The 26,417-nt window shown below is 37.0% G+C and overlaps 1 protein-coding gene across 1 annotated transcript in view; it reads right to left on the bottom strand.

Annotated features, from left to right (window-relative positions):
* LOC128876622 (laminin subunit alpha-1-like) overlaps positions 1-25,741 on the bottom strand; it is a 95,894-nt gene extending 70,153 nt beyond the window's left edge. The window contains exons 1-2 of the mRNA XM_054123134.1: positions 25,646-25,741; positions 24,667-25,142 (exon numbers count right to left, since the gene is read on the bottom strand). Of these exons, the coding sequence (XP_053979109.1) occupies positions 24,667-24,787 (121 nt within the window). The 5' untranslated portion in view covers positions 24,788-25,142; positions 25,646-25,741. The remainder of the gene's footprint in view (positions 1-24,666; positions 25,143-25,645) is intronic.
* Between the last annotated feature and the right edge of the window lie 676 nt (positions 25,742-26,417).

The raw sequence follows: 26,417 nt of genomic DNA, 5'->3' as shown, positions 1-26,417 counted from the left end.
CTCGTTTAGCCCAAAGCCAGTTGATTGACTTTTCAACGCATTGTCCTGTTCGATGAAAGGAAGCAGTTTCCTAACGGTTATTCTTTTTTCTTTCTTAAATCGCGTCTCCATTAAGTGGCACCTTAGTACGACAGGATCGAGCGAGGTCGAACATCCCCTTCATCGAACCAGGACTTTAATTGCAGCTCCGACAAAGAAGCTGATCCTTCGGGATGATTCGCGGATTCTTTTCAAGTGTCAGAGACCTGTCAGGTCGCTGACATGACGCCTTTACTACGAAATGTATTTCGCACCGAGGAGACGCGCTGTAAATCGCCAGTTTAAATCTCGCCTCACCGTTCTACACTTGAGGTGCACTTTTGCCAGTTTCCGGGTTGACCGAAGTCACGTGCTCACAATGCAACGTAATTGGCCGTCGCTGCGAATAAATATTTTCAATCCTCCCGTGAGAGTGAACAAAAGAGAATCAAACCCTTTCGTTCGTTGCTCGAGTACTTGCGCAACGACTGAATGACTCAGTCGTGGGAGAAGTGCAGACGATTGATGAATTACTATGCGCATGGTTCGCTAGATTTAGTGATTCGTTGTTTCAAATTTTGCAGTGTGTATTAGTAGACTGCGGATCTTTACGCATTTATAGGAAACTTGAATGTACATGAAGCTACGAAATGCAAACAATATGCAAGAATACAAAAGAGATTGAAAGTGAAGTTCGTGTTAAAATATCTTCAGAATAATAGCAGAATTATAATAACATTTATTATATACGAAGACGATGATCGTGTAATTGTTGTCGTAATCGTAATTTTATTTACTTCGTTTGCAATTCAAGTTAATGTTTCTGTTAACAGTAGTCCTGTTTGGCTTAATCGAATCAAGCGTTCGATTTCAAAGGAAAAATTACTGGCGCATGGAGCGAAGTGTTCCGTTACAGGGATAATTACGTCCAGCTTCCTGGTAGCAGTGTTAATTAATAGAATCCGCGGTGTCAGTGCATGTAAATAAGATTGTAGCGATTGCTGAGATAAGATCGCCACGCAGCCTGCAACTTGTGCTTGCTTTGCTTGAATTGCAACCATGAGGAGACCGATACGCGTTGCATGCAGCGTTAACATTGTAAGTGCTTATAAATCGCGTTCAATTTGCTCGGACGAAGTAGAATATCATCGGCGCGGGCAGGTAAATGAAAAGCAATTTATGTAACGGGAGAATTTTTTTCGTCGGTAGCTGGAAGAAAGTTGGAGATTTGGTAAATTAAATTCAAACTCGTTAACGTGTTACAAAAATTAGCATGAAATACGAAGCAGGATGTTACGAATATATGATACCATATTGTGCAATTTATTGCAGTGTGTGTGTCTACAAATGAAACGGGAATGAAGTGGGAAATGAAACGAGTACAATCTGGAGATTATATTTTCCTAGTTTTTGAGACCATCGGCATTTTTTTAACGGAATAGCTTATTTTTTTTATTGTAATATTGTAGCTGATAAAAAGACAAATTGTAACATGTATAATATGTTAACCTTCAAACGACCTCGTGAGGATATATTCTTTTAAAATTACACTCCAACGTACAGTCAACCGAAGGTCAACGTATTATACATATTTGTATTTGTCTTTTTATCAGCTATGGTAATACGATAACGAAAATAACCCATCCTGTTTAACAATGTTTTTCTTTGACATTTCTTCCCATCGCAAAAAATACGCGAGATCTTTAAGACGTAAGAGTTAGGTGGAACATCTTGTATATAGTGTACTACACGTGTAGTATTACTTATTCAGGTTAATGTATTAATATATTCGTGTATCTACTACTTGTACTTACTTAAACGGGAATATAAAATTTAGAGCAACATAAAAAAACAAGCTTTTAAACCTGATATCAGCGAATAATTTCATGTAGAAATCATAGCGGAGTTCGATGATTAACATTCGCGTTGTATTCTTCCTGCACGCTTTCTAAAAAAGAACGTATTATTATCTACCCTGCGCAGTGGACCATTAAAGTGAAGCTTATAGTAATTATCGTGGAAAAGAGATTTTTGCATATTACATGCCATATCTGAAAATGACGAAAGAATTAAGATCTAGAAAACTGTATCGCACAAGTTGTTGATTTGGTTTACGAAGCGTGAACTTTTTACTTATTTATTCCATATTTAGAAATCGATATGACTTTATTACGATCCTGTTATAAATACTCTCTTAATAATTTTTAAGAATTACCGCAGAACCATTTCAACATTTCATTTAACTTGACGTATTCCTTTATTTATGATCGCGATTGATTTATAACATGAAATTGTGAACGTTATCAAACAGAAATGTTGCTTCTTTTCGAAATGATATTATTTTTGTAAATCGTGGAATCGTATTTATACTTAAAATAAAGTAATAACAAATCACATAAACGTACGATATGTCTCATGCGTAGTTTCTTTGTTAATCAAGATGAACGCTAACAAAGTATTCTTTTGTTCCTGTATTATTTCTTCAAAATAATATTCCCGCAGCTGCATTAGATTAGAACATGTTTCTACTTACATGAAACGTTGAACTTGTAAGAAAATCTCAGCTCCTCGATAGCCCATAAATATGATAAGCTACCTTCTTATAGTAAATTCTGTTCCCGAGATAAGTATTCTACTATTCTGACGACGTGTTAATGTTCCGATGTCTTTAACCAGATTATACAAAGCACAAGCGCACTTGAAACATACTACAGAAACACGCACAAGTATCTCTGAGAAATTATATTCATTTCAAACAAAAATTATAAATTAAAAAGTGTTCGAAAGAAATTCAAATTAACGGTAGCTTAATTCTTTTCATTGATTTAAAAGAATGAGATCATTTTTTTGTCTATCATAGTACGTCCCCCTCTGAACCAAACAATGATTTTCTTTGCCAATTCTCTGACTGTAATTTATATTAAACAAATATAGCAGCATAAGTATCAACAAATATCGTAAACATTAAACAAATGATGCTATATCATTTAATTTTGTTTACTTATTATTCAAAACTTTGCATTTAGATGAGAATTTTCTCTGCCTCTGATTGACCTCTACAAAAAATTTAATAAAATTGCGTTGATCTTTTCAATAGATTAATTACAAAGAGCTTTGATCTCGAGTTCACAGCATTGTTTAATTAGCTAGCATCTGTAAGCTAATTTTTCACACCATTCCTGCGCAATTAATCACACCGTTACTTAGAAAATTCCTGTATCTCAACGGGGGTTTGCGTGCAAATGGCAAGCTGAAGCACTCGACGCTCGAAACATTAATACATCCGCTGCATATTAAATTACTTAATGCTTATTACACTTGTACGGTGAAGCACAATTCGTTTCGTAGAAATAATAATAAATATTATCTGTCGAGTGAATTCTTTGATTGTTGAACGCGAGTCGTACGGGTCGGTATCGATGCGGTAATTAAGAGTGAATGTACTTCTGGTAAGCATGCAATCAGAAGCGTTTTAATTAACGCTGGAAAGTCGTCAGGGAGTGGATATATTTTGATGCTCTATTGCTCACCCTAATTCTGCATCTCCGAATCTATAGAAAGATTCGGAGATGTTCGGATCTCGACAACCCTTAACATCAAATGTGTTATATGCGAATATACTGACGAAAATAATACAATTCCGAAGCTGGACATCGGAAATTTGTATCGTTAGGGCGAAGATAAAGATACAAAATAATGTTTGAAAATATAAATTTTGTCGTAACCAGGAATGGAATTTATAGCGTCGTGAATTCACGTCAACGGTCGCGAATGTGTTAATGTACGATCTTTATGCAAACAAACTCAACCAGCGGCTGTATTCGACAATCGAAACCCTTAATTGCCAGGGGATACGAGACGACATCTCACTAGGAGGACTCCTCGCATGGTTCGCGCTAGCAGAAAAGCGAGGTTCATCAATCGTTGCCGACAATTTCATTAAACGCGCCGCGAAACGCTGAAAAATTAAGCAGCCATAAATTAGTGGCCACTTGCCGAACGACGGGGGGAACGGATCCCAGGAGCCAGTGTTAATTAATAATTGCCAGTCGTCCCGGGTAGCGGCAAAAGGAAGATCGTCCGGTTTTTGTCCCGCGAACGATCCCACCGTCGCAAGAAAGGAATATCGTCGGTTCTCTGACCGTAGTTGGCATGTGGAAGAGAAGAACGCATCGCTCTGTGACTGCCTTAAACAGCCTTGGCCTTAGCCTCAACTTCAGCCTATCGGTTCAACGCAGCCTCCGTTCCGTCTCTGCTCGTGATCCATAGAAAAACCGGACGTGTTTTATTCGGCTCGCGAGCGGTAAACGGTACGACGACTCTGCGTGTGCTGGCGCTAATAAGCGCGCGCGCGCTATTAATTGCAGAGAAAAAGCAACCGTGTACGAAATTGCGATAGAGGAGGATAATGCGAGAAACACGCTAGCTGCAAGTCGAGTTACAATATCGTACCGACCCGTGGCAATTACTTTGTTGATTGACGCGGGAATACAAAACACTGAGAAACGAGTTGCATTCCTTCGGAAGAAATGCCGCGAGTATGGGAGAAGAGCGAGGAATAAGGAAGAGTTGATTGCGTTCCTGTGCTTGGATCGCGTTCGCTGCAAAAACGAACTGAATTTCGACTCGAGCAAGTGCTTTCCAAACTTTTTCAGAGGCTTTCGTTGTGAAAAAAAAAAAAGAGGAATTATGCTTCCGTGACTCGCCGAGAAAGAATGTTTGTTACGTTTATTTCTGATAATTAATAGTTGAATAACGTGGTGTTTTGATCTGTTTGCTGTCACAGATTGTAACACGATATGTGCCGTTCATTGCACGAATCGATTAACTTCATAAAATAATAAGTTGACAAATGCGACGATATAACGTACATTGATTTTTAAAATTCCCTTTTAACACAAATTCAAATAAATATTGTAGAATGCATAAATACAGGTGTCGCTCTCATCTGACAGTATGTAAAATTAATAAGAAAGAATAAAAGTAATCAAGCAAAAAGTAATCGTCAGTAACGTTACAATTTTTATGTAACCGGTGGAGTTGATCGATTTGTGCAGTGAACGGCATATTTCGATATGAACAATTCTTCATTCTTTTTCGTCACATTCCTTATATTCTTATATAATAAATTCAAGAATGAATGGATTATTCGTTAAAGGTACCCACTTTATGTAATCAAGTGTCGTCACACAAGAATACAAATCTATACACCCATACGTACGAACAAATCTACAAGAGTAGGTATTTTTGAAATTTCTCCGAATGTTGGATATTTTTTCGCTCGTTTGTTAATACCAAAGTAAAAAAATTGATTTTCAGAACTATTTATGACTGGCTGAATATTTATTCCGCCATAACTGAAAAACGGCTTAACGATATTCCAATATGATCTAATTTATATCGCGTTTCATCAGTCTATCGAATGAATTTTTAAACTGTTGCCTACGCGAAACCGCAAGCTAGACAAAAATAAAGCTCTTTGAAGAAAAGGTAGACGAAACATCCGATGAGTGACGTGTTCAGTTGGAAATCCTACTCTGTGGTCGCGCATTATTTACGGGCCAGACAAAGAATTGTCGCAATCGTCAAACGGACCTAATGGCGGCGCTTTAACCCTGGAACGAACTGCACGCTTTCTACGTGTGCCGTAAAATTAGGAGCAGTTATCTTTTGCCGCAGTTTCCGGTTCTCCTTCGAGTGGCGCCTCGATGATAAAAAAAAAAAAAAAAAGGAAAGGAGAGCGAGTAGGCGCCCCGATCTCGAAGGTGCAATTTCGGTCGTGTGGGCGGTTGCGAAGGCGAGGAAAAAGAATAGGAATGGAAGTGGTTGAACGACCCAACCGAGCAATCGAACCTCTGAACGGACATTTTTGTCCTGTTCGTTGCGTATGGTTATCGCCCTAATGGTGCTGTATGAACTGTTAACCCTTTGGACTTGGAGTCATCTCGTTGGAAAATGTGCAATATGTGCACACACTGACGTGACTTTGTGACAAAGCATAATAAAAATAATTATTTAAGCAAATGTTAGACAGTTCGACAAAATTCGCACCTATTTTGTAAGCGAAATGTTTTCGATCAAAATATTGTTGAATACATTTATGATTTTCACTCAGGTTATAGAGAGTTAACATCGCTAGAGACTAAGGTCTGGATGAATTCCATAACGAAGGAAGGACTAGTTATTACAATCATCGCGCTCCTGATTGGTTGCGTTGGGAAAATGATTATCCGTTCAGTCTTCGGATCTTAGAGACGATGAGCTATTACTTCATTTATTTTGTAATATTTCGCCATAAATGTGTTTGATGTATTCAACATTCTTTCTGAATTTTTCTACCTAAATTCCTAGCGTATTAATTAAGTTAGTATATTAATTATTCGTTGAAACTAGTAAGTGTCCACATATTTATGAGCGAGGGTGTATATGTTCCAATGAAATGTTATTCAGGTTTGGAGAGGACCATGAACGTATCTCCCATCGTTTGATTTTTATTATTTTCAAGAATCAAGAAATGCTAAGGACTATTGATTAGTTAGAAAAATGGACGCGTTACATGGAAGCAAATAATCAATACGATGATTCGTCGTGCTAGGTTCTGTCAGTCTCTATCATTACGTTGCCATGAGCTAATCGAAATGAGACGAGAGGCTATTCGATACTAGAATGGCTTTAACCTGTTTCTCGAAGAGAGGATCGTTTCACTCGTCGTGCAAGGATGTTGTCGATATCCTGTCGAGTTTATCATGGCTGATGAATGTTAGAGCAGATTTATAACGGACTAAATATGTACGCGATACACGCGTATGTACATAAACGTTTCACGAATGTTGACACAGTCGACGTGTCGTAACGGACTCTACTCGTTGCCTCCCTTTATAGGAAAGTCTCGTTGCTGATTTTCGTGCGCGATTATGTGGATGCTGCGGTTGGACATCTAAGCGATGTTGGGTAACAGTCGTAGCTCTGTTCGTTCGTTATAGAAATTTTGTAACTTCTGAACGACTAACGCGATAGATACGAGAAGAAACGAATGATTCACATTTCAACAAAACAAAACACTGTTTAAGTTGAAACGCGGACGAAGAGATTCGTATTATCATAAATATAATTTGGTCTAGTAGCAGTCGAGAAATATTCATAATTTTTAAAACCATTCATAGTTAAACATTCATATTTAAAGTGATTATGCGTGCGACATTGACATTTGAAGTATATCGTGTAATGTCAACTTTGATTTGATTTGATTTAATTTGATTCGTAATTCTTTATAACAAATTTATAATTAATCCTATAACGTTTCTATATTTTCAACTCTAGCGATTCGATCCTGATTAATTTTGTTTTTAAGGTTCAGGTGGTTTCCCAACATTTGCTAGAATCGATTTTAATAAATTATATACATTGGACACTAACTACCGAGTCCCTACTTTAGAGAAGATTTATTTTTCGATTAATAATTAAATTCTCGCTTGATTGCTAAACGTTTCTAAAACTGTGTACTTCTGATTACTCAAAGCGAAACAGCAATCGCGTGAAAATAATACAACGTGCACATCCAGAACAAAAAGAAAGGGTGCATAACTTCGCACTTCCTTTTAGTAATAAGTCGAAAGTAGTCTTTCACTTTTGCATCATCTATTTTTACGCAACAGTATCATTCGTTATCGTCTTTCTTTCTCTTTCGTCTCCCTTAGCAAATTATAAATCACGCAAGTAACTGCACTCGCTACAAGCACTTCCTCTGACATCTTGATTGCGATTAAACGAAACACAGACACGCGGATGCTACGGTACCATCAATCGTGCGAATGCACGCATACCAAACTGTGTAAGTACTCGTCTTTGTGCATAAAAAGCGAGCTACCGCGGATTCCTGAGGTCTTCGTGCACGAGAGGCCATCGATTTTCATATCCGACCGATCGATTTTCATAATGTCTTCCAGGAGGCGTTTAAGAGCGTCAAAATCAAACAACCGGAACGAATTACGCGCCGTCGTACAGCCGAGGCGATACATTTCAAATTTTCAGTGACGAAGAAACTCGATTAAATATGTATTTTTAAATCAAAAGGAGGAAATTTGTTGCTATCATATTTTATGGGATGTAACGGGAACGAAAGGATAAGGACAGATAATATTTTAATCTCTTTAATGCTTCTGCATGCTTTAATGTATCTGGACTTCAACATTACTTTTTTATGCAAAACAATTAATTTCTTAAAGTAATATCTGCCGAAGAAACTTTGTCGATAGTTTGTCGCACTAATGCAGCAAACTCGATACCGATATATACCATGTTAAGAAGTTTATCTTGATTCTTTGGACAAAATTACATGCCACAAATTTGAAATGTATGAACATACAATTAGATGAATCACTACGTCGAAAATAAGTCTCTCGGGTCTATTATACATATACAGTGAAATTAGCAAATGATTTATTAATTTCATGAATTATGGTTGCCGAAAATTAATTTTGGCCCGAACGAGCCGAAGGAAGAATCAATATGCAAATTACGTTTCGGTCGTCTCCTGGGACCCTCTTCTAGGAAAAATTAATTTAGTAAAATCACTTCACGTTCTTACATTAAGAAGATGCTTAAAGAATTTCCTACGATTGGCTTTAGAATTTTGTTACTTAATAACAAAACACACCTGAAGGCGTGATGAATATACTAATATACAAACATAAATATACGAATTATATAAATTACACAGACAGGATATACTTTATTTGCGTACGATTAAAAGGCAGAATCCTGAAGTCTCTTTTGAAAAAGCTTTTTATCAATTATTCCATTGGACATTGCAGAGTAAAAATTAAACACCGTTATTTTCTCTAAATGAGACGAGCCTTGTATTCTCTCATTTCGCAGACCGCACATATAATTTTGTCGTTAATTTACCAAAGGATAATATTCGATCGGTGATGTCAAAGATGAGGTACTATCGTTAGGCGATTTTTATCGTTTACAAAACGGCATCCTGCTTTGTCGGAACGTACAAATTGTGCCACGGACGCATTCCGATCAAGTTCGATAACGATCTGCAACACGCAGGTAACAGAGCAGCCAATCTTTTCGAAGGATCGCGCAAGCGATAGACCTAAAAAGGATACGCGCGGGGACGCAAACGCGCACGGATTGCGAGCACGTAGTAGCATAAATTTAGACGGAGATTATCGGCAATTTAGATCGGATATCAAATGATAGACGTACGATTATGGGCAAAAATTTGAAGAATTTTAAATTTACACAAGTAGCGCACGATGCATTCTTGTGAAAGCATGCACTGTAATTATTGCGGTTGCGTTAAACTGCATGACTATGCAAAAAAAGTAAATTCAACTTCTCTAATTTAATTTTGAAAATTAGGTTAATTAAAGAAAATTGTATTTTAAACGTTTGGTTTTCTTGTAAGTTTACTTTTCTATTTAATATTGTTTTTTGTTAATAGGTTGACGAATAAAATACACAAAATTCTGTCTTGTCTCCTTGCCCTGAAAGACAGCACTCGTTCAAAGCTTCTTAACAACGCGATAGCAGCATATTCTGATTAGTGAATATAGAACGACTAACTTGTAAATTCAAAATTTTAGATAACGAAAATAAAATTATTTATACCCATAACTATAATATTTTCAACTGCTTAGACCATTCTATGTTTAATTCGATCTTGGAATTATTTATATTTTTATTTCTTGACATTTCCATTAACCATCTTTGCGACTTGTCCCAGATAAATTCTATGTAATATAAAAATAATAAATACAATTTAATTTTTATTATAGATAGAATAGACACGTACTCTGTACAGTTTGCTGTGAAAATTCAAAGAATATTCAACAAATTTGCAAACTCAATTGTACAATAGATGAAACCCATGACACTAAAAAAATTCGATAGGATATATTTTAGCCTGTCGACGTCTGTTGATCGAGCAAACGTGATTATAATAGGATCGTGTGAGAAATACCATCAACATCTGGCAAGACTTCCTGTCGCACGACGTTGCCTATTTACGAACCGCGCCTCTACGAGTTTTACAAGGATATCCCCCCTTCGTTGCTCTTGCCCACCTTCCACTTCCGGTAGGTTCGAATAAAAAGCTACGCGTAAATTCGTACCCAACGAACGGTCACCTTCGCTCCTCGCAAACTAGCTCAGCTAGCTGAGAAAAGAATATCTATATTTACAGCATCTATCTTCTTTGAAACGTTACTCATTTCGTATTGCATTTATTAACAGAATCTGTACAAACTGTTTACTGTATAGATATAGCGATGAACAGACAGTTAAAATCGATCGATGGTTTCGACAATAAAGTCGACTATCGCAGTTTCAGAGGATAAAAATTGAAAACTTGGAAAACCTTTTTCTTGAAATTCGATTTTTCCAACAAACTTCTAACTTTACAATGTTTATTTTCGAAACTAAGCGTTCTATGAATAAACCGTACGTATAAAAAAGTTTCGTCTCATCGTCTCCTATAAGCTGATATTTTTTAAAAATTGATTTAACGAATACAGACATTTCTCTCGATCCATTTCTCGAGGGCGTATGTATGTACGCCTTTCGCGGTCAAAGGGTTAAGAAATAAATTAGTGAGTAAATCTGAGTAATTCGGTAAAGAATGGAAAGGATCTATAAACAATTAAATAAATAATAATAATATTATTGAGTTTTGTTTCTTGATCTAATTCAGTAAAGAATGGAAAGGATCTATAAACAATTAAATAAATAATAATAATATTATTGAGTTTTGTTTCTTGATCGTCCCTTTTTTTCCTGTTGTATGTCAATAGTTTACTACTATTAGTTTTTGATTATGAACTATTTGATTTCTAACCCGAAGAAGGTCCGACTTTGCAATACTAAAACGTCGTTTGATTGTTAATTCCATGAATAAGTTCCATGAAGTACGTTCCATAGTACGACTCCCGATAACTCTACTTAATTGCGGGTTGTTGAAAAGTGGAACGTTGGAAAAGCAGCCAGCGTCAACACCTTGGATAAAGCGAGTCTGATATAACCCTACTGGTCGCGGGGACACATCTTCGAGGCATATCTCGTGATAATTGCACTGTACTCTCGCGGTACACCTTGATGACACTCGCAGGTAGTTGTCAGAAACGTGTTTCGCTTCCGGGTTCTAGCTTCGTCTCTCTTGTGCTGCTTCTCAAGCAAAATCGTCTCCAATGGCAACGTCATGAAAGATGTTCAACCAGAAAAATCTACGCTGCACCATTAAGCATAGGGTGCTAAATGTGGACAGGATTATATTAACTGTACTCCGTGTTAACGAACTTCAAAAAATGTTGATGACAAATTACGTTAATCGATATTTTTCACGAGACTTTATAAGAGACTATAATAAAAGACGAATTACTAAACGAAATACGACACTAAATAATAATAAATACTAGTTTTCTACCTTGTCTTGATTTCCAGCAGTCGGAAAGTGCGTGTGGCGCTGTCGAAGGCGTTCAAATATTCCTGGTGTATTTCGAATGTTGTCATATGCAAGTTATAATAATCCGATATTTTAGTATCGTCACGCTATCCATTCTAATATTATCATACATATTATCATACATATTATCATACACCGAACTTGAATATGACCTTTCTTCATTCTTAGAGAATAGAAGACGATAACAAAGTTCGACCACCTATTTCAAACACACCCAGTATACAGAAAATTGAGATATACTCGTATACGCACAGAATAAACGAACTTAATAAGTACGATCCAACTCTGGCTCTCAAATCAAGAAGACTGATGACCATTAGTCGGTCGCAAAAGATCTCTAACGAGACGGAGGGCAAAGTCGCGGTGTAACATCCTCGTCTCTCGCGATTTAGTCTCGATGACAGCGAATTCGCTATCTGGCTCAATTTAATCGAGACAAAAAGAATCGCAGTCGCTCGAAAATCGTGAAATCTAGGCAAAGCGAACACGTACGTCGTACCGAGAAGGTCTCCGCGGGTTAAAAGGAAATTAATCTCACTCTCGGGGAACAGATCCGGCCACTTCATCTTGATCTAACGTAAATCTGACGTGTACAAATGACGCTTTAATAATATCTTGGTCGCGATCGGGGCAGTAAAGGTGTAGAACGGATGTCGTTCAGCAAATAAATCCGTCCGACGAAACAATGCGCGCCTATCAGCGCATCGCGATCAATTTAGAACGATAATTACACCGAGGCGGAGTGATTACAAGCAACGTGGCAAAAATATCCATATTGTTCGAATGACCGGACGATTAATGGGCTCATGAAACCCGACACGACAAGCTCTGGATACATTAAACGAGCAGAAGTCAAGCGCGGAACACACGGATAGGTATTACGATTTAGCATGAGAGACGAGACTAAAATATCCAGTCCTGAGGCGTTCGGTATACAAAAGCGGAGGTGTGACGGATAAAGACGTTGAAAAAGAATCGAGAAGAACTCGCCGGATGCTAGGGACCTTTTTTACACTGCGCTAACGATGCTGCGTCAGATAGGAGATACAACGAAGTTTATGACGCGAAGAAATATTTATATCAAGTTAACGAACAATTATTTCATTATAGCGGAACGTTAATTAAAGGGTTATGGGACACTCTAGACCGGTGTTTCCCAACCTTTTTTTGTGATATACGTCATCTAAGCTTTTCTAAAATACTTACGCCCTTCCCTTTAATATACAAGGTGTTCGGTGATTGATGGTACAAGCGAAAATGGGGTGATTCTACTTGAAAAAACAAGGCATTTTTTTTTTAACTCCGTTGTGTTAAGTCAATCGAATCTATGTATGCAGGTAAAAATTGGTTTTGCTATTCCCCGAAATTTACAAATAATTCGATCGTTTGATAGTATTCTAAGCGGTAAAATATGTCACGGTGACCAATTCTTCGAACAGTTTACAAGAAACTGCACTCGACGCGAGCATGAGAAATGCAAATGAATGGACATTAAGCCCTCGGTGCAGCATGTCGCGTTCCTTGACGTTGTAATGAAAGCTGAGCAAGAACAAAAGAGACAAAAGTAATCGAGACAATCACTGTCAGCGACCCTTCTCCATTTCCACGTTTCATCGTCAAGGTAATTCACCGAACAGACAACTTCTAAACGTTTTCGTTCTACCGATTCATTTGTTTTCGCTTTTTCATTAATTCAAACTTCTGACGCTGATTATTGCCAGCCGTTTGACCGAAACAATTAAAGATCACTTCGTTCTCCGATCGAACTCATCGTTTATGTATGTCCTTCGGTACCGAGTAATCTTGAGTCGAGCATAAAAGACTGTATAAAAAAATTGGCGAATATTTAAATCGGGCGGAAGGAAAACGTTCGAACGGGAAATTATACGGTCTCGGGCGACTATTAATTTTACCATAAGCGTGGGCGCGCCCTTGCGGTGTGCTCATAATGAACGCGATTCTGTAGTCGATTGCATCGAAAGGCAGATTCGTCGAACGTAGTATCGAAAGTTGCCTCTGAAAGTAGTATTTCTCATAAAATGAAGACATCAACTAGTGATTTTGATATATTGCTTTCCATACCATACCGAAGATACATGTTTTTAATGTTTTTAACGCGAATTCAAAGCAGAAATGTAAACGAATGATGAATAAAAGATGCATAATTTCCCATCCGTTACTTTTTAATCAAAAGTATGAATTGATTTTATTTTCAGAACGCTATGTCGCCAAATATATGTGTAAAATATATGTGTTAAATAAGGAGTATTTATTTTGAAAATATGTGTTTTAATTTCATCGTTTAATTTTAATGGCTGATTTAAATAAATGTTATAGTAAGCGAGTATTAAAAATGTAACGAGATTTTAATACTTCAAAATAATTATACTAGGGCGACTAGAATCAGCTTATTGCGTAACAATTGATTTTTATCAATCTGACATTGAAAATTTGCACACTAGACAGCAAAAGGTTGTTGGTAATGAGAGCGATTACATAATTGATAAAAAATAAAATCTTGTTATAAATTGATACGTTTGAATTTAATGTAAAAGAAACAACGTTACTCGCTGGTCTCCCTAATATATAATAGTATAATTATGAAGACTTATAAAATTACCAAAATTACTGACGAAGAAAGCATTACCCATAACTTGTTTTTAGTGCAAACAAAAAAATTATATCGTAAATTGTATTGTAATCTAATTGTAAAAAAGTGTATTTTGGGACATGTTACCCTAGAATTTTAATTCTATGATTGTATTCTAATTTATTAAAATTAAATAAAAATATTTAAATATGTAATATACATACTAACGTACTAATCAAATCCGTTAAGTTTGCTCACGTGAACATGGTTTAGAGTTTAGAGTTTCTCTAAAACAGGAAGTTTGCTGTATACCTTTTTAGACAGAATATCTGGCGATGTTTATGTACGTATGTAGGTATGTCGTATATTTAGACAGTAGCGTGTCCTGGGAGTTTCCAGTTCAGACCTCTCGCATATTTAATGCACTTCTGTTTACACTTTTCTTGTACGGGTTGCAAGCTCTTAAAATCTGACGTCTGTTCAACCGGATGAGCTAAATAAAAACTCTGGCTACATCAAAACAAAAACAAAAAACAGACTTCTGAGTTTTCGATACACAACGAAAAATATAAACGTTTCCTACGATTTTTAAAAATAATATCGACTGGCTTCGTTTCACTTTTGCCAAATTAATCCATTACTCGCCTACGTTCAAGTATTAAACATCGAATGAAATTTTATTGGTATTCTTCCAAATTCTTCGATAGATTTGCTTCTTCTTAACTTGGGATAAATGATCAAACAACTGCTAGTGTCGACCAGCTTCTCGTAAAGAAAACATCTCAGTTTATTCGTGAAATTAAATTAATACTTTAAATGAATAGAATTATTATTTTATTACTTCATTATACTCCGTTCCCATTACAAAAAATGTAATAAGATCTTAATTTTTTTCATCTTGAATGATTTCATTTTCATCGCAAAACCAGTTCACTGTCATACGTTTTCATTTTCAATAACTTTTTATTTTTCACGAAACTTATTCTTATCTTCGTTTTTAAATTATCAGCTAATCATTAGATTGATCAGCGAGATATTCGCTAGACTCTCTCAATTTCTTTTCAAAACATTTCCGTTTCCTCTAATTCCATGAAGTGACATTCAAATTCGTCGATTCTTAACTTTATTTTCCAGATAGTCCTGCAAGCTGAACTCGACGCGCTCGTGCGTCAGCAAGTGGCCAGTGAAAACATATTTTGACAAATAAATCTGCTCGCAGGAGGCGTATCCGATTTGATCGGGATGTTCGTAGGCCCAAGGGTCGAGGTTCAAGGCGATCGCCCTTGTCACGGTCAAGATTCGCATTCCCTTAAGTACCCTAGAAAGGGCCTGGCGGAGTCTCCCTGAACCCAGAGTACTCCGAGCACGTACGTACGCGCTGGCAGTGTTACTTTGCAATTTGCATGCCCCGCACGACGGCATTTAAACAAGAACAAAATGAAAGGTACGCAGAACCAGAATGAAATTATTTCAGACGGCTAGTGGTGATTTGCTCGCTTGCGGTTTCGCAAAAATACACGCTACAACGCGGAGCTCGCTGCTTTATGCGAAATATTTTAATCGTTGTTAGATACGCTGATCATAATTCTTCGCTTCTTCCCGTGTGAAATTAATGGCAGTGCGCGGTAACGTCGCCGCGTTACCGCGAGAGCTTTTGGAATCTTCTCAAACATATATTTAAGCGATTTATTTATCGAACTTGGATCACCAGCATGCACTTCCACGCGGATTTTCCTCCATCGTATGTGCCGAAGTTTAACTGGTCGAAACGTCGACCAGCTTAACGCGTTCACTGTCGGGCAAATTTAAAGCGTTTCGCCTTGGGCGCAAAGATTGAATACAGACGCGTAATCTAGATTATTACTTTGACAATGAAAAAGATATTAAATTTGTTGTTTTAAAGAGAAAATTTACGACTCTCTTTTGCAATAATTCGTGACTCAAGAGGCTATAAACTTGTCCCGTAATTGCAATCAATTTGAACTACGAGACATCTCGTTGTTGCCAGTGAATGGGTTAATGTAGAAAATTAATTTCAAACAAATGCATGGTGTGATATAAATGACGGCAGTAATTGCAAAGAAAGATATATGGTGTTTGTTTTGGAAGTATAGTACGGGTAACTCTGATTCATCGCGAAGGACGGGTTCTGGACATCAAAATCATTCTAAACTTCGAAAAGATACTTTATCAATAAAATAAATATTATTAATACCGTAAAGAATGCCCTGTTTTAAATTCCCCACTCTGTATATTCAAATTAACTCTTTGTCGTCAAACTTTCTTCTTTAAACGTACCTTTATATGTATCAGGTTGTCCGAAAAGTTTCTTTCGCTTCATTAATAAGTAATACATGCACGATAGTTTATGTTTTATGTTACATTACTGAATTGTGCACGATTCATTTCGCTCCATTATTGTTACAACACGAATATCTATGAAATTATATTGTCTATTTATATAAACACGACCACAGAAAATAATTGAGTGCAACTCGCGAAAGAAACTTTCGGGACAACCCGATAAAAAAAGTTTCAGGAACAAAAATAAATTGTATCTTAAAAAAATATACATCAGAAGAAACCTTAGCTGGACCAGTTATCCTCCTTAAAAACATCATCGCGACAATTTAAATCGCAACGTGGATGCGCATCGGATAATTTCCAAAGAAGGGTCCAATCGTCAGAAGTTGTGTACAACGTTATAATGCATTTTGTCGGAGAACGAACCACTGAATATAAACCGAGCTCGCGCGAAGGCGGGTATCAGAAGACATTAATGCTTTACAGCATGAGCCAAGATAATGGCGGCGTTTCTGTGGGTATAGTTAAGATAAAAAAAGTCGCGCATCCACCATACATCGGTCAACGATCAAGACACAGAGGGGTTTACTGGGTGCTATCTGAACGGGCGGACGGTGTTCGCAGAGGGATCATTAATTTAATTAGTTTCGGGGAAAGGGCGAGTTTAATCGTTCGCTCGGGCGAATCGACGTGAATGCTCACTGTTCGCGAGAGAGCCGCGTTTCAGCCCGCCAGAGACCGTATACCCGTTGTAAAACTGTTATCGTAAGGAGCGTTTATAGAGGGGCCAGTGATTTCACTGGCGTTTAAAATTCGTTCCAATCCGTTCTCTGCTTGCACCGCTCCGAGCGATTCTCGTTCCGGAATGTATCGATACTTACGGTCAAACAATGTGCAACTAATACACGGGGAGAGGGGAAAAATGTTTTCACTCTCCTTCGTCTGATTCCTTGCGGCATAAGACGCGCGGAGTTTGTGAAAAAGGAAAAACACGTTCCGTTTTCAAAAATACTGGTATACCTGGTGATACTTAATGAAATTTGAAAGAAACAAATAATTACGAAGGATGTAAGGCGTAGAGTTGGGCAAATTTCATCTAAAATACATAAGAATACAAATGTATAAGAATATATAAGAATATATAAGAATACGAATCAATTTTTCAGTCTCTGTTACTATTTTGATAAACAGTTCAAGAATTGCGAGAATTATGCCAGAAATAAGTTAGAATAAGAAAACCTTAATTATTCAGATCGTTCAATCATAATTTACTCTACAATCACCAATGGAAATCACCCTACAATCACCTTTGTTCTATATTAGCAATCGTTAATTTGTCAAGTTCATCTACCGAAGTTAATTTATGAACGAGCTTTCTATGTCACGGAATATAATCGGGAGCTATCTCTATTTGCCCCAATAAACTTCTTTAACACGTTGACTGCCACACTGATTCGCATGGAAATGTCTACAGGACTAAAAATTTCGTCTCGAGACAATTAGAAATGATAGAATCTAACACTTATCGTATTACTTATTTTTGAATTCTCGTCGAAATTCACGAATTCTATCCAGACTTGTTTTCATCGATACTTAGTCCTTCAAATTATTTATTAAAATATTTTAGGGAAAAGCTCCGTCGCCCATATGTGGGCGACGTGGCGTTCAACGTGTTAACAAGTTCACCCACCATAGCGATATTGATTCGTGAACGTGTTGGAAACTTGAATTCCCTCTCAAACTTCTCCCCTTTTTTATGTAATCTGTCTCTGTACAGTTCGAAAGGGAGGTAAGGGTTCCAGAAATTCATCGCTGTTATCTATCTCCAACGAGAGTACGTACGTATGTATGCACACTCTGGCTTCTGAGTGCATACGTCGAGGGGGGCGAGAGTGACAAACAGCGACAGCAGGTGAAAAGCTGTGACAGCGAGTGAGAACCTATGACAGCGAGCGAGAAGCTGTGACAGCGGCTGCAGTTGGAGAAATACCGCTGTATATTCTTCGATGTTTTTCAATATCAAACGGTAATTACAATGCCGCTCAGAAGTACATAGACCACTTGCCGTTTTTAATTTTAACAAAGCTGTAGTATATAATGTAAATTATTACCGTTATGTGATTTTAATTACAAAATGTTATAATATGTTGTAATAATAGAATTATTTAAATTCGTCAAATAACGAAAAATGTATACGATGTGTCAAATATGTTTCAGTGAAATTGATCAATTTGAGAATTTATTACAACCGAAAATGTGAAGATAGCTTGTGAAATTCAGATTTAATTTAAAACTTAACTGCTAGGCTGCTACAATCGTGAGTTTAATTATTATTTTTATTAAACGTATCGACCCCACATTTGGGCCCTCAATTTTTGATTAGGTAAATCATTTTATACTTATTCTTCTTACGTTCTTAATTTTCTTAATTTTTGTAGTCTAATATTATGTTTGTTACATTTGATTTGAAAGGAACAAAGGTCGAAACGTTTGATTGAAATAATTAAAACTGCTTTAGATACACATTGCGTGAATTAATACACACATCATGCATTGAACATTTCAATTGCAATTTCATAGAGATCAAATAATTCGCCGCAAGTGATTAGACTCGTAATTAGAAATAACAGATTTATGAACCTCTTTACGATTGTCGTAATGGCCACGTTAAACAAGGCAATTGAAATAAGACTTTAAAGGCGACCACGATATACGCGACGTTATATCGTGGAATTAATTGTCAGTTCTATCCATAAATGTATGCCCGTATTCCCTTTATCACTAATTATGTATTCATTCGAAAAGAACCAATTAGGCTTTATTAAGATTTCCCAATTGAGAAATGCATTTTTAAGCATTTTTTAAAACTTTCATGTAGAACGATAAAACAAAATAATCTGTCACAATCGCGAAATAGTTTGACAATTTCGGTTATTCCAACGAACCCTACATTAATTGCGTAACAATGTTTAATCATAAGACTTACACTCCACAATATTTTTATTAAATTATTCTGCCTTTAAAACGTTGTAATCAAATGTAATTCGATAGAAAGAAAAATTCAGCTTGATGTTCCATTTACTTAATTTTCTTTTGGAGACGTTGCTATTAAAAATATATCTAGTCGCGATGAACCTCGTTTTCAAAAAGATAGTCTTCGGAATAAAAATTTATAATTTTCAACAAAGACTTTACTTTGAAAGGTGTTCTACATTATTGTATCAGAGAAATAAATCAAATAAAATGAAATGAAATATAATTTGTTTGGACTTTCATTAAATTTGCGAAAATATAGACTGATTTGTATTAAAAGAATGGAAAATTAATATTCACTAGGGGCATACACGAAGGGATTAAATAAGCCATTTTACAGTGTGTGTGTGTGTGTGTGAAGCTGGCAGCACACTTGTAGAAGCTTTTTGGGTTACGAATTCATTCTACACCCATTGCATGTATTTCAAAAACTTGCATCGTGGTGATTATTTTAAAAATACAAACGAGAAAAATAATTGCCAACAATAATAATATCTCTTAAGACGTGGGCGTTGTAGTGTTCCTTGAGCAGTTTCTCAGGCATTAATATCGGACGTAAAGAGAAACGATCGGCACGATTAGAGAAACAGGAAGCGATACATGGGCGGGCCGACGAGTGCCGCCTGGATCTCGGTATCTCGAAGATCCGATCGACGCGGCTCGCGAGAACGCGCCGTGCACGATCGATCAATCGCGTTCCAGCAACCCTCTCGGTGAACGTTAATTATCGCGCGTTATTTTTATTTATCGTCTCGCGGGGCAACGATAGTTAACCATCTACGTCTGACATGTTAAAGACACCACTTTCCGACATGCTTTTCGGGAAACGAGAAAATGAAAATTGTTATAACAGCGCAACAAGTCTGCGAGATTCATTTCGATAAGCTCGATTGTCGATCCATTTCGACGATAAAGTTACGTTTGACAAATACGTCGATTAACATTTCGCAGTTTTATCGAAGTTAGTTTAAGTACCGAGCGATTAATTATCGCCATTCAACCTCGTTGATCGTTTCACGGAAGATAACTATACCGTATGGAAAAAACGAAACAAAACTGGTTTCTGGGTAATTGAGTTTCCGAAGATCGAGACTTATTCGACGGATAAAATTAATTGCAATATGAAATTAATTTAATTTCGTTTCGTAAATCAGGAATATTGGGCATTTTGCGAGCTTAACGTTCTTTAATCGGAGTTACATGTAATATCAGTTAGAGTCTCCGTTAGCTCTTCCATTGCTTTTTTACAAAATGTTAATTATATTCATGACTTATAAATCGAATGAAAAAGATCATACATATCTTTTTGAAAATACCCTTCATCGAGTAACACAAGAATGACCAAAATATTAATTAATTCTCATACTATAATCAATATTGCACTTATACAGTTTTGATGACGAAATAAGATGTATAATGTTTGTAACTACAATAAATACAATTTTACAACTTTTTGTGCAATTTTTAATATCATATTTTTGTATGTTTGTTAACAAATTCTAAAACTATATTTTTTCATACGCACATATATATATTTATCGTCTCGCGGGGCAACGATAGTTAACCATCTACGTCTGACATGTTAAAGACACCACTTTCCGACATGCTTTAGGTAACAATATATATATATATTGTTACCTAATCAATAAATCATCACAAAATATTTACATATCTTTATTTTATATTCTTTGAGTCACGAAAAAAATCACAATCATAAATGGGGTCGTGACTGGAAAAAGTTTAAGAAGCCCTGCTCTAAACGATAAAATTATTTATATAGTTCTTTCATCGCTAAGAAAGGTTACTTCGTTATCAATTGGTTCCTTCTCCGTACAAAGAAAAAAAGAACAAAGAATTATGATTCAGTGACATCAACAGTTTCATTTGTTCCCATCCTCTTTCTTGGCATCCCCAGATTTCCACAGCATTTAACACATCTGAAGATGACCATACAAGGTCCGAAACATTCGTTGCAAATAACGGTCAATGAGCAAATGACCAGCCTGACTACACCGAATGATCATTTTAAAAATAAAGGAAACGCATCGAGTTAAAGACCGAGTACTATAGACTCGAATATATCGTCGGAGTTAAGTCCAAGAAGCGAACGCGTTCAAGTTCAGGAGCAACGCGGCGCCGATACTCCGAAACGTTCCCGTTTCTGCACGAGCGTGTGATTATTACCGTGGAAAAGAATCGATAACCTCCGGGAATGCCTTTGACCGCGTGTTGGAGTCGCGCGTAGGGTGCTTTCGCGGTGTACCCTACGGTGATACGATGCGGTTGCCGCTAAATATAAAGCAAAGAGCTGGGAGGTACGGAATGTCCTGACACTTAATATTCTCGGAGCAGACGCGCGTTTTACGAGGCCGCTGAGATTCGTCGGAAGTTTCGACAATATTTTTAAGGACCGTACTCGCAGTATCCGTCGCGTCGCGTCGGCGAAAACGAACCGAGACCCTCGCACGGGACAGGTTTGTCCATGGTACGGGGGCCTACCTTAAAATCTGACTCTTAGAAAGGAACGCAGAGATCAGAGGGCGATGAGGGAGTCTTGATCGAATGAGGCGGACGCGAAACGTTCGAGGCCTCGATTAAATAAAAAGGACGGATCAACGCGCGGAAGTTGGGACGGATATTATACCGAAACGACTCGATGGAATTGTGGAGGAACTGAAGGTTCAACGTCTCACGACACTGTTTGATATCAAGGGTCCGAGGAAACGGTTAACGGTTAGTCTTTCGATGCTGTTAGAATTCACCTGTTGTTCAAAAGAATACATTCTGTTCCTACTGGAGTATATTTCTATGGTTTCCTTATGAAAGGCATTTTTATTCGTTCGTGACTGTGATACCTTTTATTTATTTTCAAGTCATTTTCATTGTTGTATCGTTACGAGTTCTTACTTGTTCTCGCGTAACAGATATTTTACATTTTATATAGCAAAAGGATATTCTTGTTTGGAGTTAACGAGCACCAGCAGTCATATACCAGTCGCGAGGTAATGTGAAACTTGATCAATTAACTATGTTATTAACCTTTTCGGTGCTCTTCGCGAGCATACTCGTCAAATTATTTTGTTCTTGTCGTGCTCAAGACGAGTTAACTCATTAACTCATTAACAATAAGCTCGCGTGATTTAACTCGTCTTGAGCGCGACGAGACCAAAATAATTTGACGAGTATACTCGCGCAGAGGACCGAAAAAATCTCGTAAAGTATCGAATTTTCGATGATCGTGTCTTAACATTTTTGTACGCGGAATGGCGAGCAGAATCGATCTGCCTGAAGAAATGTATAGTTTCGTTAAGACAAAAATGTGCAAGTGCGCTTTGCATTTACACCGTTGGACCACGGACAAAAAAACTATGCCATTAAAAGATTGCCTGGCACGGGGATTCAACTTTCTCGTCTAACAATTTTTTGTATTTCCGCCCAGGGAAGAGCTACGACTTGTTCCGGTTTCTGAAATCATCCTGTATATAGAAGAAAAAAAAACTGAAGATTAACGGGTCGTTTTTAAAAGTTACGCTTCCACGCGAAGAGACGTATATTGCTGCATATCTCGGCGGAACGAGCGCAGATGTGTTCAGAAGGGGAGATTTTCTGCGGGGGCAATAAAAAAAACTCCTATCTCGATCTTTTCGAGAGCCATTGCACTCGACGAATTTGCATAACATCCGAGACATTACAAATAAACGGCCGTTCACTTATGTGCATTACATTTTACGTGTTATGCAAATCTTCGTGCCGTAAGTCTAAAGCACGGCCCTTGGTCTACATGGCGATAGTACCTAAAATGCAATGAATAAAAAAAAAATAATAAAAAAAAACAAAAACAACAAAGCGTACACGTGCCAGGAGACCGTAAATGTTCGACACGCGAAACAAGCAACGAATGGTTGATCGTTTGTCGCTGAAAAGATATTCTCGAAAAGTGGTTCGCGCTAAAAATATAGAAAGGTCATCGTGCACGAATGGAAACAATGTCAATGCTATCGCGTGAATTTAATGAATGAAAATTGCAGAGTGGAACGTATTACCTTTCTTCAAAGTTTAACGCTGAATTCCTGGGATAAAAAGCTAAGTACATAACATTTCGTTATGATTTCCTAGGTTTGAATAGATATATTCGGATATGTATTATCCACGAAGTTTTTAAATGGCTAATTATTTGAAAAAGCGACAGTGAATGACAATTTTAAAAATACAATTTTGTCGAATTGATATTTAAACGTTACGTAAAATTTTGTAAGTTGGATTCGACAAGCCACGTATGTATAATGAAAACTTTTGAATCTTTGATTGGCTTATTCAGACGTGACGAAATATCTACAAGAGTACGTTTAATTAAAACGAATTAAAAAATACGCGAACAAACGAAACTGTTAATATCACAGAATCATATTTTCTTTTTATAGGGGAAAGGAACCAATTGTAACGAACTAACCATTCTTAGCGTTCAAAGAACTATATTTTTCTAATTTTATCGTTTAAAGATACGTGAATAATTTAATGGCGTTAGTAGCTCATTTTGTATAATTGGATCAATCCGCGCTAATTAAGACATTTTTCGAGTAACATCTTGGATTTTGATGAAAATCGGATTTACAGATGTTTACAATTCTGAGCTACCTTTTTTTTCAAAAAATGATAACTATTGAACTAAGCAATGAATGAAAATGAGCTTTCGCGTGCTTACGGTCACAACGTAAAAGTATCAAACAACGATATCACTAAAACGTTCGAATATCACTAAAGACTAGAACATATCCAAAATGTCGTAAAAATCCAAAATGTTACTCCAAAAAGTGTCCAAATCTGTATGGAATGACTTTTATGGGGTTAAAATTACGTCCTGAAACTATTGAAGATTCGATCATTCGAAATTGATCGGAGCATTTAATTTTTTAATCGCACCAAATTAACGAATCCTATCCATATTTATTTTTATTATCGCCTCACCTCGGAGATTAATTTCGTTTAGTTCCTTAATGAAAAATCCTGTCGTCCATTGTTGGGTGATGTAGCACCCAACGTGTTAAACTTGAAATTTGAACATTCGTGTTTGATTAGAAACCGAATTCCTAAGGCCTCCTTTGGAAAATATTTTACAAATGAATGGAGGCTAGAATTTACTATCCACCAATCGTGAATTAAACCATGAATCTTAGTTCTCGAAGGACCTAATCGCGTTTGCTCTACACGAGTAAGAAATCTAGTAAACATAAATAATAACAGAACTCACCGTGCTTGATGCTGTGTCTAAATCCACGGGCGGTGTGCGCGGCGTCCAGATTCCACAGAACCAACAAGACAAGGAGGAGACGTCGAAACATTAAAAAATATCGGTGCATTCGAACGGCCATGATTCACGAGAATATCCGCAATTCGAGATATCGTTGAAACAAAGGCAACCATTCACGCACTCGCGAATCATATATCAACGGGAAAGCGAAATTCTTAAACTAGTCTTCGGTCCAGGACGATCGTGACTGACGTTTTCACGCCGATCTCACTGTTCCGGCGTTCGTTGATTCGCCACGGATCGTTCGTTCGCACTTTTATCCTCGTATCTTCTCTTTCCATCGACGTCGATATCATTCCGTGTCACGCGTGTCGATCACTCGCGCTTGAGTCGTTCGAATCGACGTTCATTTTCGCGCCACGTTCGCTGCAGCAACGTTCAGCGAAAATACAGTTGCACCTTTACAACTCGAATCCCTAATAGTAAAATTGCGGTAAACACGGTTTCTCTAATTATAATATATACTAACTACAACTATCTCTGATACTCTTGCGGAAGAGTACGAATAAGGATATGTTAAATTTGTATCGATATATGTGTAAAATGGAAGCGATTGGAGCGCTGTTTTTTAATCTAACTTCGATTAATGTTTACGGTAAACTATAGTACGTGTTTCTACTACGTGAGCTCCGACAACACGTTAATGATATTATGTAATTTATTCGAGGAAAATTCTGGTTTAACACGATTTCATACAACATGGAACGTGTGAACCGCGTTTAAGAGCCTCGCGTATTTTTAAATAAACACCCGCAACTCGAAATACTAATTTACCAATTTCTGACTGACTTTACGCAAACATCATCTGTATTTAGTCCGCTTTTGTTTTCTACATACGTTGCTGTATTTTAAGGAAAGTAACAAGAATATTACTCTTCCGCAGAGAATAAAAACTATTTGATAATTTACTTCAGTTTACTTTACTTTCCGAGCGAACAGAGAGAAAATCAAAACAATTAATCACTGCACGTTGTAAGCATCAGTCGCTCCTAATAATCACCTTCGCACATTCGAAGCTAGACGTAACTAGAGCAAAAAAGAACCAAATGAATTTTGTTGTATTAGGTCGTCACAAAAGTTTCTTTCGCTTTATTAATAAGTAATACATGCACGATATTTTATGTTTTATGTTACATTACTGAGTTGTGCACGATTCATTTTGCTCCATTACTGTTACAACATGAATATCTATGAAATTAGATTGTTTATTTATTTATTTATTTCAATATATACGGGCATAGCCCATTATGAAATTAATACAGTGTAGCAATTATAACAACACGATTTATATAAACACGACCACATAAAATAATTGTTTGCAACTCGCGAAAGAAACTTCCGAGACAACCTAATAAATTCAATTCATTCGCTAAATGAATTTAACTGTATATATTTTAAATACCTTCGTATAAATCCCTTACTAAGCTACCATAAATATAAACCTCGTTAAGAATCTCCAAATCTTCAATATCACTTCAAATACTTTTCACCGCCCTTCGCACTTTATTACACGAGGTTCGGCTGTATTTCACGATTGGATTTATTTCACGATTACCGCGGTGAAAAAGACGCATGCGCGTGCATGCGTACGCCCGTCCGATTATCGAAATTCGATGACAGATCGAGTCGAGTCGAGTCGAGTCGAGACGAACGTTTTGAATGAGCGAGGACTCACTCGGATGTACCGTAGC

The sequence above is a fragment of the Hylaeus volcanicus genome, chromosome 1, assembly GCF_026283585.1.
Source record: "Hylaeus volcanicus isolate JK05 chromosome 1, UHH_iyHylVolc1.0_haploid, whole genome shotgun sequence".
Lineage (NCBI taxonomy): Eukaryota > Metazoa > Arthropoda > Insecta > Hymenoptera > Colletidae > Hylaeus > Hylaeus volcanicus.
Note: the sequence above shows the minus strand (reverse complement) of the source record. Positions and strands in the feature narration are given on the sequence as shown.